The 19,727-nt window shown below is 38.2% G+C and overlaps 1 protein-coding gene across 4 annotated transcripts in view; it reads left to right on the top strand.

The window, feature by feature from the left end:
- CWF19L2 (CWF19 like cell cycle control factor 2) overlaps positions 1 to 19,727 on the top strand; it is a 119,928-nt gene that overhangs the window by 51,107 nt on the left and 49,094 nt on the right. For 2 of the 4 annotated variants that reach the window (XM_035723044.1, XM_035723043.1), the window contains exons 11-12: positions 15,802 to 15,915; positions 17,672 to 17,809. In XM_035723044.1, the coding sequence (XP_035578937.1) occupies positions 15,802 to 15,915; positions 17,672 to 17,809 (252 nt within the window). Of the gene's footprint in view, positions 1 to 15,801; positions 15,931 to 17,671; positions 17,810 to 19,727 lie in introns of all 4 variants that reach the window. The other 2 variants (XM_035723042.1, XM_035723041.1) reach the window with 1 other exon arrangement.

Below are 19,727 nucleotides of genomic sequence, written 5' to 3'. Positions count from 1 at the left end.
CAAATATTTATATAATTTAATGTCCACGTGTGAGGAGATGAGAATGTGTGAAGTCAATTCCGTAGGGTTTTCTGCAAGCTTATTGGGGGTTTAGATCGTAGGGGAGAGTATGTTTATGAAATTGGCTGTTTTGACGACGCTGTGCTAGCTCATGTTTTAAAAAAGTGGTTAACGTAGAATTTCTTACACAGATTAAGGAGTTGAGAGTGAGATGCTACGCGTAGAATTAAGAAGTAGCTGAGTGTGGGGCGCTGTACGGTCTGTCTTCCACACTTCAGCCACACAATTGTTTTCATGCCTCCTTGTGGTCATAATACTTCTGTAGTCTAGGACTTCCGTGTGGTTTCTTTGTGCTAACTCTGATAAATGCTAGATCTTCCTACGGTATGGCCCTCCGCAGACCAGCCCGCTTTCCAGCCTCACCGCCAAGACGCTCATAGGTAACGTACGTGTCTCTGACGTTTACACATGCTGTTAATTATCTGTGCCAGGTACCACCCTCTCGAGGCTTGTCCCCTTTTCAGTTTGTCTTTACTTCCTTCTGAAGCCGTTTCTCTCATCCTCCCGAAAAGTTGTAACCTGTTCTTGTTTTGAAACTTTGAAGACCCTTAAAGTATTCTCTGTGGAATTTATCTCTTCACATGGTATGTATTTGTATTCTTGTCATTGCCCTGTAATCTATACCTGTTTCTTTCCTGACACTTGTCACTTTATATAAAAGGGTTCTAAAGCTGTGGCTGGACTTCAGAGAGTTCTTGAAATTGAAGGCAATTCAACTGAAAAAATTGAAGCAGATCTTTTAAATAACTTTTTCCCCCCCCGCTGGTTTAAGGATGTCATATAGTAACTGACAGACTATATCTCATCCCTTAAGCACATAACTTTATAATATTACTGATACCTGTGCTTTTTAGCTCCTCCTAGCTTTTCAGCGGTGGACCTCATCACCCAGTGGAGTAGGGTTCGAAGTTGTATTCCAAGTAGGACACAAAATTGACTTTCCAGTTGTAAACTCTTTAGGAAACTGAATAGCCTGGAAGCTTCATCTACAAAGATTTTCATTCTAAGGATTCTTTGACCACAAAGAAAAATTTTTGTCTTCTCTGCAGAGATGGTACACGTGCACATTCTGTTCGAGCTTTACCAGACACACGTGCAGAACAAACGTCTACGCACAATTCTGGAAGAGTTCTCTGCTGCCAGTAAAATCATTCATTCTCTCAAGGCCAGGGCCTTGACTTAACTAACTGCCTTTCAGAGTAGTTTTGTTCAGAAATGAGAGTAGAATACGAAGTTGTTTACTACCTCACAGAAATTTCCTGACTTATTAGAGGAAAGTCTTGAGATGCTTCTTATAAAAATTTGAGAGAAAATCTCGTTCACAGAACAGTTGAACAGACAGGAGGGCTTTCATTGCATAGTTTGTGTTAGAAATGTTAGGCTGTACGAACAAGGTAAATCTCTCGACTCAGCAATCTATGAATATTGTTTTGGCTTTAGTAAAAAAACCACCAGCATTTGTAATTATTAGTTTGCTTATTTCTCTTCCCTTTTAGAGAGTGAAATATTTAGTATTTAGGAGAAGGAGTGTTTCTCTCAGTTCATATCTTGTGCCTTGAGTAGTGCATGGCACTTTTGTAGACAACCAAGAAATACTTGAAGTATTTGTTGTATGAATGCCTTCAATTTATTTTATCACTTACAATTTTCTTTTGTAAATCTTAAAAATGACCCATGAACTTTGGAATCCTCTGGTCCGGCCTTCCCTCGAGTATACTTCCTTATCGAAACAGCCCCACTGCATAGTATTTCCATCTAACTTGTGCTTGGACACTGAGTGATGAGTTCTGGAAGACTACCTATTCTCTCTCAGGACAGATCGAATCCTAATTCTTTAACGTAATAGATCCTAATCTGCCTTCCCGTAACTTCTCCCTGTTAATAGTCCTTCAGGGAATCACATTGTGGACACATTTAATCTAAGGGAATTCAGCTGCAAATCCAGCTTACCATTTGTGGTGGATAATGAGCTAGTTATTGTGTGATGTGCTCAAGTTTTGTTTGCATAGCTGGCAAAAAAGAGATATGTTTTTATAGTCCCTGGCACCTGTGTGGGGAGGGTTTCGTAGACATTCTCCTGAAAGAAATTGAGGAATTAATGGAAGGCCTTAGAGAGCCTTGGAGAAACATTAACTAATGAATAATTAAAGAAACAAACTCATTTGTGGCATTTTGTACATAAAGTCAGGTCCAGTATTTCCAATAGTAGTTTGACCATACTGGACCTTAACACTGTCTTTTGACTCTGATTCTTGAATACATTGTGAGTTCACTATAATACAATCACTGTGATTCCCAGAGTATGGGTATGCCTAGACTATTTTACTGTGTTTTGGCATCCCAGTCTCTGCAGCTGATCCTCATAAACATAGTAAGAGAGAAAAAAAATTAATTACAAGGTTGAAATAACTGTCGTGTTGAAGCTTTGCCTTTCATTTTTAAGCAGTGAGGTTGGGCCTTACTGCTTAAAATATACTTAAAATATACCAAATACTTCTCAGTCCCTTCTTTGCAGAAGTCACTTAAGTCACTTAGGTTCTCTGTTTTCTAAGTCGAGTATTTGCATTTCCGCCACTGCTCACCATGTTACGTTACCATAGATATACTTTACTTGGTGGTGGCCTTTCCTGCCACAGAAGAGGAGCACAGAGATGTTCTCTGCCTTTGGTCATTTAGCTAGTTTCTTCCCTAGCCAAGGAAAACAAGTCCGTGGCTGTACCTATTTTGTATATGGTTCTGCTTCTTTTCTTACCATCCCCAAATTATCTCATTTCTGTGGTCTACAATTAGAAATGTTATCGATGTTACTAGAGGGCTTATTTCTTTAAATAAACTATTTCTAAGGAGTCAACATTTTAAGCTAAATTAAAGCCGAACAATTTCATAGATGATATGTAAATACAAACACATTTTATAGTAACATGGAATCTTATATCTGTTCATTCTTCTTGCATCTTGCATCAAATTCTTCATGAAATAGTATTGGCATTACCTGCTAAATATTTCTAAATCTGCTGTTTGCTTTTCTTATCTGCCCCATCAACTCTTTGTGCCTGTCAGCTCTTTGTCATCATCGTCTGGACCTCGGAGTGGCTTTCCCTCCAGGCTCATTGCCTTTGCACAAAGCATTTCCTTTGCTTAGAATATTATTCTTCTTTCCCTCTATTCCCTTAGTTACCTCCTGTTCATCCTTTAGATCTTAACTCAGACATCATATTTTCCTTTGGAAAGCATTCTCTCTAGAAAGAAAACTTATAAATAAGATCAGTTATACAAATATATAATTACAGCTTTGATGGTCCTCCAAAGGAAAAGTATAGAAGTGTGGGGAGAGCGAAGAGGACCCAGTGCAGTCTGGGCATCCAGAGAATGTTTTGAGCCTGTAGCCATTATTTTTGGCTCTCATCACCATGTTTGTAACTTTGCCAAAGGAAGAGCTTTTCTCTTTATGACAACTCTCTGTAAGACTTATTTCTAAGCCACAGAAATAATCTTCAGCATGGCTGCTAAGTATTATCCTGGGTGTGAGTGATGACCCATAGGCACCCGTCACTGAGTAGGAAATACCAGCTTTAATGACTTGTTGGCCGTATTTAATTGTTAATGCCATCTGGGGTAGGATATTTTTTTTTATTGTTTTGTGAAGAATATTCTCTCAAATGTAATAATTTAGAACAACTTGTAATTATTTTGGATAGTTGTGATTGTATATGTATCACATTGAATTTTGGTATGAAGAATTCTCTTGTGGACTCTCAAGTTGTGAACCAGGGTCCTCCAGTAGTTACTGAAGCCGTAACTAGTTAGTTGGTTTTCTTGGAGAAGGAAGAATGACCCAGGAGCAACCTCTTTCTTCCATCAGTTCACCTCTGTTCCCTCAAATGCTCATCAGTCCACTATCATCATTGTTTCATTGTTTTTCTTTTGTTTTCTGTTGTATAATTAAATTTAAGGGAAAAATGAAATGCTACCGCATATTGGCAATAGTGAGTCCTGAGACTGCCATGTTCTCTTGAAGGGTTTGATTCTAATACATTGTTTTCTGGATTTCTGGGGGGGGGGTGCATGGAAGAATGAGGTCACGGATTGACATTGTATATTTGCAATTTAAGGGTGCAATTTTAAGTGAAACAAATCAACCCCAAAGTAAATTTTATCCTTTTATGTATTTAAAAAATTACTTTGGCTGTATTGTAGTATGCATGATTACAAGTTAGTTATAAGAAATCAAATTTAATGTGTTTTTAGGAAAGCTAAAAATAAAATTTTTTTAAAATACTCTTTTCTTATTTTGGGGGTGATTGTTTTGTTGAGGGGCTTCAGGGAAAGGTCAGAGGGCTGGAGGGCAGTGAGATAACGTCCTCGGCCCAGCTGTGGTCTTCTCAGCTTTATAGTTGCCGAAAACAAAGTGCAGTTTTCACTTTTGTAGTGCAAAGTACGTGTGCACATACCAAACATGTTCGGAGCGTGATAACTGTAGTAGACGGTTGCTAATAAAGATTTATGAGGAAGAGAAAATAAAATTAGTTGGGTCGAACTAAACACAAAAAAACAAGAAAACAAAACAAAACACTTGAAGTTGTATCATGATGAGTCATAGAAAAAGTTTATGGTATTTGTTATGTTCCCGTCTACCCAGAAACATCCAGTATATCATCCATGTGTGATTCTCTGAATTAAGTCTAAATATTAAGTGATAAAACATAGTTTGGCTTAGAAATCTGTGCCATCAGAGCGTTATAGGATATGTTTAATAAAGAATTATTACCTTAAGAAAACCACTTTGCTTCTAATTCCTTTAATAATATTTTTTACTTAGGTTCTGTTTCTGAGTTTATTTCATTAAATTTCAAGAAACAATATTATTTTTCAGGACAGTGGTATTTATTGATGTGTATAGTATTACAACTACTAGCATTATTAATAGTAATAGATGATATTTTTCGAGGGCATGCTATATGCCAGGACTTGTTTTAATCACTTATTTATAGAAATTTATTTAGTTCTCATTAAAATTCCGTGAAGTCATTTATCTTTAGTTTTTGAATAAATTGAGTGCAGGATGATGTGGGTCTCGTTAAGTTTTAATTTGTTGGCAAGAAATGAGGTCAGGTATACACATACACATGTAATTTACAGTTATTTAAAATAAATAAAAATTATTTAAAATAATTCCTTTGACATAGATTAATGAGCTGATTTTTGAAATTTGAATTTTGAAATATAAAAAGAGAACCTAGATATTGGAACCGATTTCGTATGTGACAGTTATGTAAGCTCAAATACAAAAATTTAAGTTGCCTAGAAATGCTCACACAATTAGAAAATTTCTATTATGGACTTTACAAATAAACTAAAGTATATTTTTCTTTATTTTTTTATCCTTAGGTGACTTTTAATTACAATATGTATTCTTTGTAGAAATGTGGAAAATGCAAAAAAACGTAAAGGAGAAAATAAATCACCCCAAATCCTACCACTCAGGGATTATACACTGATAAAATTTTTTTAAAGATTTTATTTATTTGAGAGAGCGAGAATGAGAGAGAGAGAGCACATGAGAGGGGGAAGGGTCAGAGGGAGAAGCAGACTCCCCGCTGAGCAGGGATCCCGATGTGGGACTCGATCTCGGGACTCCAGGATCATGACCTGAGCAGTCACTCAACCAGCTGAGCCACCCAGGTGCCCCTAAAATATTTTAAAGTATTTCCCTCCAGATTTATTTCCTTCCTTCCTCCCTAATAACATGTTAAATATTTTTGCACAATTGACAAAGCAATGCAAAAAAGACAAAAAAATCTACATTTAAAAAATATTTTTATGTTTCCCTCAAGTCTCTGTCCATTATAACTATGAAAGCACATGCATAATTTTACATAATTATAGTCTTTTTTTATTCTGCTTTTCTCTACTCATCTGTCAACAGCGTTTTTCCATGCTGCACAATTATTTATTATTAAATGAAATTGTAATCATATCAGCATATTTTGTGTCCCAATAATACAATTTCTAAAATTTATTTTAGGAAGGGAGACTGAAGAAGTTCACAAGGACGTATTTCTCCCTGCAAATTTGCCTGCCCACCGCCCCCCTCCAGAATCACATTTCTCTTAGCGGTTACTCAGAACTTGTGCCATTCTCCCCAGATTCCCTGCTTTATTCTTAGCAGTCACTTTGCTTCCTACCTGATGATTGGGAAAATAGAAATTATAAGGTTGAATGTTTTCAGTGCCTGTCTGTTGTCCCTGTCCCCAGAACAGTAGTCTTTCTACATCTCTCATCTGGCAGTGGGAAAAGTGTTTTCATTTCCTCGAAGGCCAAAGTTCTTTACCAGTGCTCTGATCTTATTCCTTTTCTAGCCTCTAGACCCAGTTCCCACCTTCTCTTGTGTGGAATCTTTAATTTCTCTCTTTGGCCCCTTTCTCATTACTTGCAAATACGCTTAAGTTGCTGTGTCTCTAAACAAACAACTTTCTATTTTCTTAGCAACTTCATTGCTAAGAAAAATTCTGGCACACCAGCAAGGCAAGGTGGTCTCGGCAAAGGAGCATGGGTGAGGGTGCAGAGGTGAGAGGGAGATGGTGTCATCTGACGATGGTGGCGTCTTCTGAATGGCTACAGAGTGAGGTATGAGTGAGGGAAGAGGAAGAAGGCATTGGATAGGTAAGCAAGGATCTCTGTTCTCATCCGGGCTGTATCTTAGTTTCGCGGTTCCAGTTAACATCTTTTTGTGGATGATCTGAGCTCTGTGCCGAGCTCTGAACTAGTGTTTTCAGTTGTCTGCCTGACTTTTAAGGGTGTACCGTAACTTCAGAATGTATAAAACCATCCTCTTTACATACATAATTTTCTTTCTCTTTTTAAAAATTTTTTTATTTAAAATCAATTTAATTAACTTATACAGTATTATTAGTTTCAGAGATAGAATTTAGTGATTCATCAGTTGCATATAACACCCAGTGCTCATTCCATCAGGTGCCCTCCTAATGCCCATCACCCAGTTACCCCAGCCCCTCACCCTCCTTCCCTCTAGCAACCCTCAGTTTGTTCCCTAGAGTTAAGAGTTTCTTATGGTTTGCCTCCTTCTCTGTTTTCCTCTTATTTTATTTTTCCTTCCCTTCCCCTGTGTTCATCCCTTTTGTTTCTTAAATTCCACATATGAATGAAATCATATGGTATTTGTCTTTCTTTGACTTATTTCACTTAGCCTAATACCCTCTAGTTCCATTGATGTTGTTGCAAATGGCAAGATTCATTCCTTTTGATGGCTGCATAATATTCCATTGTATGTATGTACCACATCTTCTTTATCCATTCATCTGTCGATGGACATCTGGGCTCTTTCCACAGTTTGGCTATTGTGGACATTGCTGCTATGAACACTGGGGTGCGGGTGCCCTTTTGGATCCCTACATTTGTATCTTTGGCGTAAATCCCCAGTAGTGCATTTGCTGGGTCGTAGGGTAGCTCTATTTTCAACTTTTTGAGGAACCTCCATACTGTTTTCCAGAGTGGTTGCACCAGCTTGCATTCCCACCAACAGTGTAGGAGGGCTCCCCTTTCTCCGCGTCCCCGCCAACATCTGTCGTTTCCTGACTTGTTAATTTTAGCCATTCTCATGGGTGTGAGGTGGTATCTCATTGAGGTTTTGATTTGGATTTCCCTGATGCCGAGCGATGTGGGGCACTTTTTCATGTGTCTGTTGGCCATTTGGATGTCTTCTTTGCAGAAATGTCTGTTGATGTCATCATTTTCCTTCTCTTACTTGCATGCTCATCCTGCTGTTTTTCTGAATTAAAAACCATGGAGAGGCTCTTAATTCCTTCTTCTGGCAGCACATTCAAGTGTCACCAAGTACTATTGTTTTACTTGCCTTCCCTCCTGTACATACCTCCTCCTTTTAGTATCTGCCATCACTGCCTCGGTCACTGCCCCACCATCTCTTGCTTAGAGGATAGCAGTAACATCCTACATGCTCTCCTTGCCACTCTTCCTTTGTTCATCAGCGTGTTCTTTAAATTGCCTCTAGACTTCATCTGAATGCAGTTGTGGTAGAGTCGGAAGAACGCTGGATTTGGGCAGTAAAGCTCAGGTCATGTCTGTTCCTACTCCTTTAGCCAAGTTAGTTATCTAGAAACAAGAGCCTTGGAAATATTTTTGAGAACTTTAAAATGTAATATAAATTTAAAATTTGTCTAAAACATGAATATGCCTTTACTTAGAAATCTTTCAGCAGTACTGGATCTTTGTGCTTTGTTTCCTGTACTTATTAACCCTTTGCCCTTTTATCTTTGTTTCAAAAGACCCAGTTCACGTGTTCCCAAGAACACGTTATTTCTCCATCCCGTGTGACCTGGTCCTACTTGATTTACATTTTATCTTACTTAATAGTCTAGTGGTGATTTGTATAAACTCCCTTATTTCCTCTTTCTCTCCCTCTCCCTGCCGTTTATGAATTCCTTAACAACTGGAACCATGTCTTGTTCATCGCATTAGACACATTCATGCTGTTGGATTATATAATGAGAGAAGTGGTTCTGAGTGATAGGAGTTCATTGATCCAATGGAATGAAATGAAACAGAATATTTTTAAAAAATGAAAAGTCTGCAATGTTTTTGATTTAATTTTATGCCAGTTACGGACCTGTCTTTTCAGATTGCCCAGTTTCATCCCACAGCTAGACAGTATCATAAAATATATTAAATCAACAGTTAAAATTGGGCTTGGTTGTTGAGTCCTTAGTCAGGTACTCAGGCCTTCTCAGGAGGTGTGCAGCCTTTCATTTTGGTGAAAGAGATTTTTTTGTAATTGAAAAACATATCACCAGTTAAAGGAGCATTGCCAACTTACCTTTTCTTTCAGAAAGTCAGTGTTTACCAAAATATCATCTTTATTAACTCATTTTACTAGAGAAATGGAGTAACAGAAATAGCATGTGGGATTTTTAAGCCAAAGATTTAGAGTCAGGTCTGGAGCTTCATCATTTATTACACATGATCCTTAGGAGCCTCCCTTATGTGGCTTAATAATACCTGTGTTATAAGATTCTTAAAATTAAATGGGATATATTTTAGAACTTTATAAAATTATACAAACATTAATTTCTCTTTGGAAAAGCTGTCTTGGTTTGCTTTTATTTTTTTTAATTTTTAATTTTATTTTATTAACATATATAATGTATTATTTGTTTCAGAGGTACAGGTCTGTGAGTCATCAGTCTCGCACAGTTCACAGCGCTCACCACAGCACATACCCTCCCCAGTGTCCATCACCCAGCCACCCCATCCCTCCCACCCCCCTCCACTGCAGCAACCCTCAGTTTGTTTCCTGAGATTAAGAGTCTCTTATGGTTTGTCTCCCTCTCTGGTTTCGTCTTGTTTCATTTTTCCCTCCCTTCCCCTATGATCCTCTCTCGTTTCTCAAATTCCTCATATCAGTGAGATCATATGATAATTGTCCTTCTCTGAGTGACTTATTTCGCTTAGCATAATACCCTCTAGTTCGATCCACGTTGTTGCAAATGGCAAGATTGGTTTGTTTTTAAATAGGAAAAATAAGGCAGTTTTCAGATTTCGTTGCTGTTGATGTATTAAATAACCTGTGTTGTCCTTAAATTTATCTATTTCATAAGTATCAAAATAACCTTTTTTTTTTAATATCCAAAAGAACTCTCTTATTTTAGTGTGGAAAGATTCCAGAATGTCAGTTAACACTTAAAAAATTTCTTTTTTTTTTTTTTTAAAGATTTTATTTATTTATTTGACAGAGAGAGACACAGCAAGAAAGGGAACACAAGCAGGGGGAGTGGGAGAGGGAGAAGCAGGCTTCCCGCCGAGCAGGGAGCCCGATGTGGGGCTCGATCCCAGGACCCTGGGACCATGACCTGAGCTGAAGGCAGATGCCTAACGACTGAGCCACCCAGGTGCCCCAACACTTAAAAATTTTCTTAAACTCCTTTCCTCCTCTCATCCCTCCCCACCTTGGCGAATGCTGAAAGGAGTCTGGTTAAAAATATAATGTAAAGTTACGTGTTTTTTCATGGGTAGCTTCATATGTAAGGATTACAAGGAAGCAATGATGAAAGAAGGAAAGGAATTAAAGAATTGAATTGGTTTTCGTATTATGCCAGCGCCAGATATTGTACCGGTTCTAGAAAATATCTGTTAACAAAATTAAAATTGTTAGTAGTTAAACATGTCTCCAAATAATCCTACTTCTGAGATTGTGAGGTGTAGTCTAGCATTAATTTTTACTTAGTTTTTTAGTAATGATCCTTAGCAGTAATATTTAATTTTCTCAAGCTTGTACACATTTAGAATTCATCCAACTAGCAGCTTTAGGACAAAGAGGTTAGGCAGGTCACTATAATACTAATTAATGGTATATTAATTATTATGCCAATAAATATGTGCCTTTGTTCTAATTCTAGAGCATGTTCTAGCAGAATTCCGGTATTGACAGGGGTACTTGAGGACCTGAGAGGATGTGGTCCTGGCGAAGGTTTTCAGTTTGTGCTGGGCCGTCTCTTATCTTCTGAATCTCAGTATTGATGTGGAGTTTCACAGGGGTCCCCACAACCTAATATGTTTGGAAAATCATGCGGCAGTGCTTCTGAGTGCTCTGACTAGAGGTGTGTTAGTGCTTTGAGACCTTCACTCTGTACGAAAACAGAGCGATCACAGACAAAATATAAAGAGAATTGGAAGAGATGTTACATGCTCAAAAGTAAAGATAGACTTCTCTGAACTGAACGGAAGTATAAAACAGTAAGGATCTGGAGCTTGCTGGGATCTAACTCCAAAAATAGGCAGAGCAGCTGAGGACTGAGCTGCTCCCAGAGGGTGGGAATCAGATCCCCTCACACAGCCTCTCCCTGCCTCATGCTGGGTGGAGGGCTCCTGAGGAAGGTCTGGAAATGGCCTGAGGACTTAGCGCTGTAACTCCTAGGAAATGATGGAAGAAGGCAGACAGAGGCTTGAAGCCGTGACTTGGACTACGTGAAATAGCCCCAGTCTCACAGGGTGTGAGATACTGTTGTAAGAATCGGGAGTCCTCATGGACTGAGTGGAGACACTGTCAAAACAGCCTTTTTCTGAAGGGTGGGAGGAGAGGCAGAGAGGCAGGAGGGAAGGAAAACACCCTCCCATCAAGCTTGCACACTCGCATGCCAGAAAACGTAGTAAAAAATAATTGGGTTGTAAACACTCATTGCCATTGAATTTAAAATGGCGGCACAGTCTCAAGAGGACTTTAAGGATGTTTAGTAGCTTCAGTTCTGAAAACAGAATAATATTCTAAAGAAAAAGTGAAACAATAGTAGACGTATATGAAGAATGATAATATCCTAGGAATTTTAGAGAGGAGAGGGGTTAAATCCTAGGAAAGACTCAGTCAGATCAAGCAAGGTTTAGATAAATGAAAGAGAACTAAAAAGTGTAGGCTAATATTTATTGATCACTCACTTTATTCTTAGGCGTTGTTTTAAATAACGTGTATGTATTAATTTGTTTGATCCTAAAAATACCTTGTTATTTTGTTTATCTTTATGAATGAAGAAATCGAGGTAATTAAGTGACGTGCAAGGTTCTGTAATGAGGCAGGGTTGGCACATGGGCATTCTGGCCCCATGATCTGCACACCAGCATGCTGTTCTGCCTGTAGCAGGGACCAGGAGCCCCCCTCCCCCCAGTGCGGAAGAGAGACGAGAAAACATATTGAAGAGTAGATAATGAAATTCCTGAAATAAAAACTAAAAGTGAATAGAAGTGATAAAAAAAAAACAGGAAAGAAATTAATAAAATAGATGAGCCTCTAGGAAGGCTGATCAAGGGGCGGGGAGAAGACACGAATAAACAGTTGTTATGAATTGAGAAAGGGAGATGTAACTAAGGCTGCTTGGAGTCCGTCTGGTACCATCACCATGCTTCCTTTGAGCTTATCAAGTCCTGTGAATAAGTGTACAAATGAACAAATAGCCTTGGGCCAGGTACACATGTTGATGAGTGGAAAGCACTCACCGCCTCGGCTGGGAACTTGTGTGTAGTGAATAACCTGCTCTGTGGACATAATTAGAGATACAGTAGAGATTGTTTAAAAGTCGTGAAAATACTGTGAACTATCATAACTGCTTATTTGTTGGCATTTTAAAAGATAGACACATGTTCTGTGGCCCTCAGTGATGACAGACTTGCAGAATACCAACTAGTGGGAAAATCTGGCCTGGTGGAAGAGGTTTCCCTTTATGCACAAGATGCCACAAATAGGTTTCAAACAAACATTTACAGCTTTCAGATACCAGCTTTGAAGCAAAGTGATGTATGCTTTTTCCTTTCCTTTTCTTTTTAATCAGTGTGTTACACACAAATAATGCTGGAAGGCCTGTGGGAAAGAAAGGCAATGTCTTGAGCCGTTTTCAGACCTTACCCCCGACCTGGAGGCAGCCACTTTCAGTTCTGGGCTCTTTCTTCCGGCTTGGTTGTTTCATGTATTTTTCCGTATCGTCTGGCTTTATTTTAACTGTGCCAGGTTATACCTGGTTTTCGTGGTGGCCACTGTGGCCAGAAATGGACGTCAGGCCCATGTTCACAAAATGAAAGGGCTCTGGGTCCCCATTCTCTCACCCTCCCTGTTACAACATGGATCTGTTTGTCATGCTGTCCAGCACTTGCAGGTTTTTAACCTGCTTGTTCTCAGGTAGTAAAAGTAATCATTAAATGATTCTGAATTAGTTTTATCACCTGAAGAGTAACGTAGATCCAAGGTTGGCAGACTTTTTCTCTGCAGACCAAAGAGTAAATATATTAGGCTTTATGGGCTTTCCAGGGTGTGTCGCGGCAGCTCAGGTACATAGCTTTGGAGCTGTCGTGGAATGAACATAAGACAATCTACAACCCGTAGATAAACGAGTGAGCGTGGCTCTGTTCCAGTACAACGTTCTGGACACGAAAATGAGAATTGCATATAATTTTTATTCATCATGAAATATATTATTATTTTGATTTTTCCCTCAACCATTTAATAGTGTAAAAACCATTCTTAACTTGTGGGCCAAACAAACACAGGCAGCAGGCTGGATTTGGCTTGTGGGCCTTCATGTGTTGATCCTGTTGTAGATTCTTAAATAAGCCCCACGGTCTGTATTAGTGGAGTAGCAAATATGGAAATTGCTTAGTATCTCTGTCTTGGGTACCAAAGTGGGAACACATGGTGTCCCTTGGCACGCCCAGGAGCAGGAAGTAGAAAAGCACGGAGAAGAGGAGCACAGCTGGGAGTGTGATGGGCTGGCGATGGGAGTAGAATTAGTTTGTCCGAGGCACCGCTTTATTAATCCCGTCTGTGAACTGTCATTGTTTTTCGCCACCGTACCCGGTGCTGTAGATCCCGGGAAGCAGCCTATCTATACGCTTTGGCCTGGAAAAGTGGCAAAGACAGATAGATAGTTGTAACTAGACAAATACTTACTAAAAACATTATGGTCTAGCAATATAAACATGCCTAAAATTATTTAGGAAGTAAAATGGACAGTAAATTTACAAAAACTATGAATGGCTAGAGAAAAAGTGAATTTGAGGAAGGCCATAGTATTTGAATTTGAAGGCCTTACGTGGTATGTTAAGGTGTTCGGCCTTTATCCCACCGTGTAGGACCATGTTTCTCAGACTGTACTGTAGGATCAGAGTGGTTTTTTGTGGGGTGTTTTTTTGGGGGGCGATTTTCCAGCCCATCATGAACTAATAGTTTTGTAAAACACAATAAAAATTATAGAAAAAATGAAATAAAGATATTCTAAAATATAGGTCCAAGTTTTAATTTAGGTTGAACCAACATAAAATTACTGTTGAAGATTATTGTAAAAGTTTTTAAACACTCAGTTTTTGTACTTAACTCATTGTGGACTGATGACAAATATATCTTGGCTGATAATTCTGACTGGTACTGGTTTGTGGGCCACACTTTGAAAGGTACTGATCTCTCCTGAGTAGTATGGGGTCCCTGCAAGTTTTTCAGTGAAGAATGACATAATTACATTTGTGTTTAGCATAATGAATTTTTTGTCAGTACGAGTGACAATTATGTTCAGGCTGGAAGGATGGAAACCAAGGAATCCTGGAGTCATCAATACTTGGAATATAGCTCAAAATGGAGAAAAAAGTGAAGTTGACTTTCTTTATGCTGATTAATGCATGTAGAGAATAACTCATTCAATAGGCTGTACACTTCTTGTAGGCAGGGACTGTATTTCTTTTAGTAACTACATAAGGTAGGTACTTTTTAGGGTATTTAATGGATAATGGGTCAGAGAGAGGTAAGGCAGAACCAGGGAAGAGTAGAGTATTTAGAACACTGGAATAAGAAGAGCTTCAGGCTGAGAGTATAATAAACAGAATCAAATACTTTCACATCAAGGAAGATGGTAATTGGTAAGTAGGTATTAGATTTAGTAATTTGAAAGTCCTTAGGGAGATCAGCTTTAGCCATCTGATAAACTTAGATAAAAAATAAGGTGTTGCCCATCTCTGTTACCCAGTAAGAGAATGACGAGAGGTACCCTTTAAAATATGATACATCATTAATTAATGTTAACTAATTGAAAAAGAAAAGTAGTGATAACAACTTTACCATCTATTAGTATTATATGTGAATGGTAGATCAATAATAGATACATATTTTTTCTTCCATTTTAACAGGGGAACTAAATCTCTATTGAATGGAATTGAAATTGGTTTTTTAATAATTGATTCTGATTTGAGAAAAAAATTGAAGTGTGAATAATCTGCTTGGACTTGTTTCAAACTGCTTTTTAATAAAGTAGATACCTAATATTTTTTATGTGATTCTTTGTTAGAACCTTTCTAATAACTTTCATTTTCCTCGTAGACTATAAGTTTAATCTTATTCTGTACCATACCAGGCATGTATTTGGCCAATAGTTTGTAGGAAAAAGATTGTGGAGTGAAAGCAAGTGGGATATAACTTCTGAAGAGTCAGAGAAGTGGAAAGCATTTTAGGGCTATTAATGGAAAGAATAGAAGTTGTGTGGAGCATTGTTATAGCAGCTAATTTAGCAAGTTTGTTGTGTCATTTTGTTGCTTTATTTCTTTTTCTTCTTCTTCTTCTTCTTTTTTTTTTTTAGAGCATTGCATGCACTTGAGTAGGGGGTGTGGTGGGGGTAGGGGAAGGGCAGAGGGAGAGAGAGAATCTTAAGCAGGCTCCACACTCAGCATGGAGCCTGGACTCCAGACTCAGTCTCATGACCCTAAGATCATGACCTGAGCTGAAATCAAGAGTCGGGCACTTAACCCATTGAGCTACCCAGGCACCCCTCGTTGCTTTATTCCTTATAATCAGGTTTTAGTAGCATCTTTAAATTGAAGAAACGTTAAACATGACATCTGCTGAATAAATTATGGGTACTCCCATACAATGCCTGTATGAATATTGGTACTTAGACATCTTTTAATATTGTCTAGATGGAAATGTTATTTGAAGTTTGCTTCTGTGATTGCTTTTTAAAAAAAATAAATAAATAAAATGAACCTTGGATTTTTTCCCCAACCTTTTCTCTGAAAAGATCGTGATTATTTTATATTATAGTGGGTAATGAAATTCCAGGAGACTGAAGATAACCTATAATTATATGTGGAAGCTAGAGTCATTTTTATGCTTTTTTTGATTACTGAATATAAATATTCAATATTCTTCACAATAATTTCAGAAGTTATCTCTAAATCTGTCCATAGAATGAAGACCAAGAAGTGATCCTGGTCAGAACTGATCAGTCTGGAAGAGTGTGGCCTATACATACTCCAGGAAAATCTCTGGAATCTAGAGGAGGAAGAAGGAAGAGACAGATGGTGTGTTTAACAGAGGTCTTTGTTTATTAATTGAGTTCCTCTCTCCCCCGGCTTTCTTTGCATCAGACTACTTCAGAATATTCTGAGATGCAGGTTTATAATACAAATGTTAGAAGGTAGTAAATTATATTATTACTTTTATTCTTGGATATATCCCTTTGCATTTTACAAAATGCAGTCTGATTCAACTATAGTTTTCCAATAACTGTGAACATTGAATGTTTAAGGCAATTTTAATTTTGGGTGGGTGGGGGGGCTTAGGCAGAGAGAGAATCTTAAGCAGGCTCTGTGCTTGGACTGGAGCCTGATGCGGGGATTCAGTCTCACAACCCTGAGATCATAACCTGAACCGAAATCAAGAGGCATATGCTTAACTGATGGAGCCACCCAGGTGCCCTGGCGATTTTAATTTTGTGTACATTTTTTTGCCATTGTTTCTGGCTTCTTTTTACATATTTAACATAGCTCTTAGGGAAAATCTTGTTTTATCTAATTTGAGCCATGGTGATTGGATATCAGTACATAATAATGTCTTAATTGTGTAGTTGCTCTGATCCTTTATAAACTTTATTTTCTTTTCCATCTTCCAGCTCTACCAATTAGTTTTTAGCACTACGTTGAGGCTTTTGAGATGGTTAAAACAATGTATTTAGTTTTCCCAAGTTAGAATTTTTGTTATAGATTTGGAATATCGTACAAGGGGGTAATTGGGTCCACAGAAGATTTGTTCATTCATAATTTTTTGTCAGATGTTTATTATTTGCCTGTTGAGTGCCTACGCTGCTGGAGATAGTAATTCTTTCAGCAAATAGAGTGGGATGGATCCCTCTTCTAATGAAATGGGAGGAATTAGGGGTTTGGAGTGGAGATGTAGCAGAATAGTAAAGGTTTGGATTCCATGAAGGGTCAGAACTGGCTGAGGAGTCATGCATGTGATACCAGATGACAACTGAGCTTTTTGAGCTACGTCCGACCCAGCAGTGTGGGTACCGGGCTGAAGAGGACAGACACGTTCATTTGGGATTGAGCTTTGCCTTTCGAGTATAATGAAAGGATGAGAGGGCCAGAAATTAAGGGTCTGGAGCCAGGGAGTGATTGAAGTCATGGAATAGGAGATTTAGGCTAGTGATTTCAGGAATAGTAATGTTAGGAAGAAATACCGGGAATGTGGTTCCAAAGATCTCAGAGGAGTTGAAGAGCAGGTGAGAATAAGGGAGTGTAAGGGAGATTGGACTTGAGAGGAAATAAATAGCACTTTTCTTTTCCAAATGTAGGTATGGAACGAGCTGCTGGGAAAACCCAGGACTGATTTAGATGAGAATCAGAATATTAGCTTTGTTTCTGTTAGAGCTGTATAAAATGGGTTTGCTAATATTTCACTCTGTTTTTGGCATGCTTACTCGATCTCTGGATGACTGCAGACTTCCCTCCACGGTGGTAGGAATTGTTACTACAAGAAGAGCAGCCAGAAGAGAAGAAGGGATAAAAGATTTCTGCTTTTTCCTCCAAACCCAGAAATCAGATAGTGTTATACTTCCATCCCTAGGGAAGAGGAGAGTAATGGGGCAGAAATAGGGAGTGGTATTCTAATGGAAATTCTTCCAAAAGGAAGCACACAGAATAGGGATAAGCTAGCTGGAAGGGAAGATTGTGGTATGTAGTGGGATTTTTGCATTTAATACCAGATTTACAGATAGTTAATTAAAAATACTTCAAAGACCCATGTTTTCACTAAATAATGTTCATTTTCTCATAGGCTTCAACCCATGAAGAAAAAGAAAGGGTTAGATACTTTCATGATGATGATCATCTCAGCCTAAATGATTTAGTCAAGAATGAAAAGATGGGAACAGCAGAAAATCAAAACAAACTTTTTATGAGGATGGCATCGAAGGTAAGATCCATTCCTAGGATACCTTTCAATTTAGAGAAGCTGGTTACTCCATCTACCAATGATCTATTTTTCAGAGTGCTTGGTTCTTTCTGATCTTGATTTATTTTATTAAACCAAATCCTTTATAAGACCTATCAAGAACATACATTTTGGAATTGATTGGGAAATACATAATTGGGATTTATTTTGTTTTTAAATATAGACTCTGGTTTAGTTTTTTTATGTATACCGTGACAATGTTAATTGTGTATTTGATCTACCATTTAAGGGAAAGTTTTGGGCCAGAGTTAGATGACCGGTGTGTTTTGTGTTAATATTCCTTCAGCTCTTCATAATTATATCACAAGGAGTGTATTTGAAGTAACATATTATAGATTACAGAGGAGACATCTTAGAATAATCTTAAATCTATTTATATGAAAACTTTGTATGTATAGTTCATATTTATATGAAAATGTGTGTTAGTACATCATTATGGATAGTAGGATTAGTTTTTGTTTCAAATAGCATTCTTGGTTGCAGTCCCTTCCAAACACTACCACTGACTTTCTTTTGAAAGAGACCTATTTTAACTCAGCTGTGTAACAGGTTTGACTATGCTGGAGTTTCAGCTCGCTGTCTGGATTTGCAGACCAAGCTTTCCTAGAATATAGCTGTCCACGTTTGTTTACCTATTGTCTAAGGTTGTTTTCACCCTACAACAGCTGAGTTGAGTAGTTGTGATGGAGACCTTGCAGCCCACAAAGCTGAAATATTTGGAATAATTTTTGATGGTGGGAGTTTGAACTCGGTATCTGACGTACAAGGGCAAGATTTTTTACTGTATACATTTTTAGACTTCTTTTTTTTCAAACTGTGTGAATATACTGCCTGGTGAAAAATTTTACTTAATGAAAACTAGAATAAAGATAAGCAAGGTGTCTGTGTGTATGTGTGTGTTGGGAGGAGTAAAACAAATTTGGGCTTAAATAGAAATGATTATTCTTCCCATCACCAAGAATTGTATAGGATCTTGAATTTAACCCATAGGATCATTTTACTTCTCTTTATTTGGAGGCAAAGACTAGAAGTCTCCTAGGGTCTGGAAATTCAATGCAGAAAGGTCATATTTTTATGAAAGTTTTCTTTTCAGAAACAGGACAGACCATTTTATGTGCAACTCTGAATTATTTAGTTTTCGTAATCTGAGCGTAGTCAATTCAGGTTGATACACAAGATAAAACCTTCTTATAAATTGTAATAGTCATTTATTGCTTCACTTGTTCACCGAACACCTAATTTGTGCTAGGTAGATAACCATTCTTGGCGCTGTGAGCAGGGAACCGATCAAGTCAAAGTTCCTCCCCTCAAGGCGCCCTTATTTCTGGTGGATGAGACAGAAAGTGAACAAATGCATGATGTGTAAAGTATTATATAACATAAATATTATACAAAATAGAAAATATTGCTGTAGGAAGTAAAGCAAAATGGAAGGAGGGAGGCTGGTGTTTCAGTAGAGTGTTGAAGGAAGGCCTCTCTGTGGAGGTGATGTTTCTGCAGCCTGTGAACAGAGTCAGGGAATGGTCCATGTGAATGTCCCAGAGAGAATATTCACGCGGAAGAAACAGCAAATGCAGAGGATCTGAAGCAGAGGTGAGCTCGAAGAGCAGGAGAAGACAGCAGGGTGACAAGTGAGACTGGGAAAAGGAGAAAGGAACAGGGCAGTAGAAGAAGAGGTGGGAGACATAGCAGGACTCAAATCCTGTAAGGTCTTACAGGCCATGGTGTGGGGGCTTGTGGCTTTGTGTAAGCGATGGGCATTGTAAGTGATTTTGAGGGTTTGGCCTAGCACAGTGTCATGATCTGGTTTATGTTCTGTAATTCTCCCACAGTTCTCGTATATCCTGTTTTGTTTTCTTCAGTCTTTGTTCTCTCTGCT

This window comes from Zalophus californianus, chromosome 11 (genome assembly GCF_009762305.2).
Source record: "Zalophus californianus isolate mZalCal1 chromosome 11, mZalCal1.pri.v2, whole genome shotgun sequence".
Lineage (NCBI taxonomy): Eukaryota > Metazoa > Chordata > Mammalia > Carnivora > Otariidae > Zalophus > Zalophus californianus.
The sequence above is the reverse complement of the archived record's forward strand: the minus strand, read 5'-3'. Positions and strand labels throughout refer to the sequence as shown.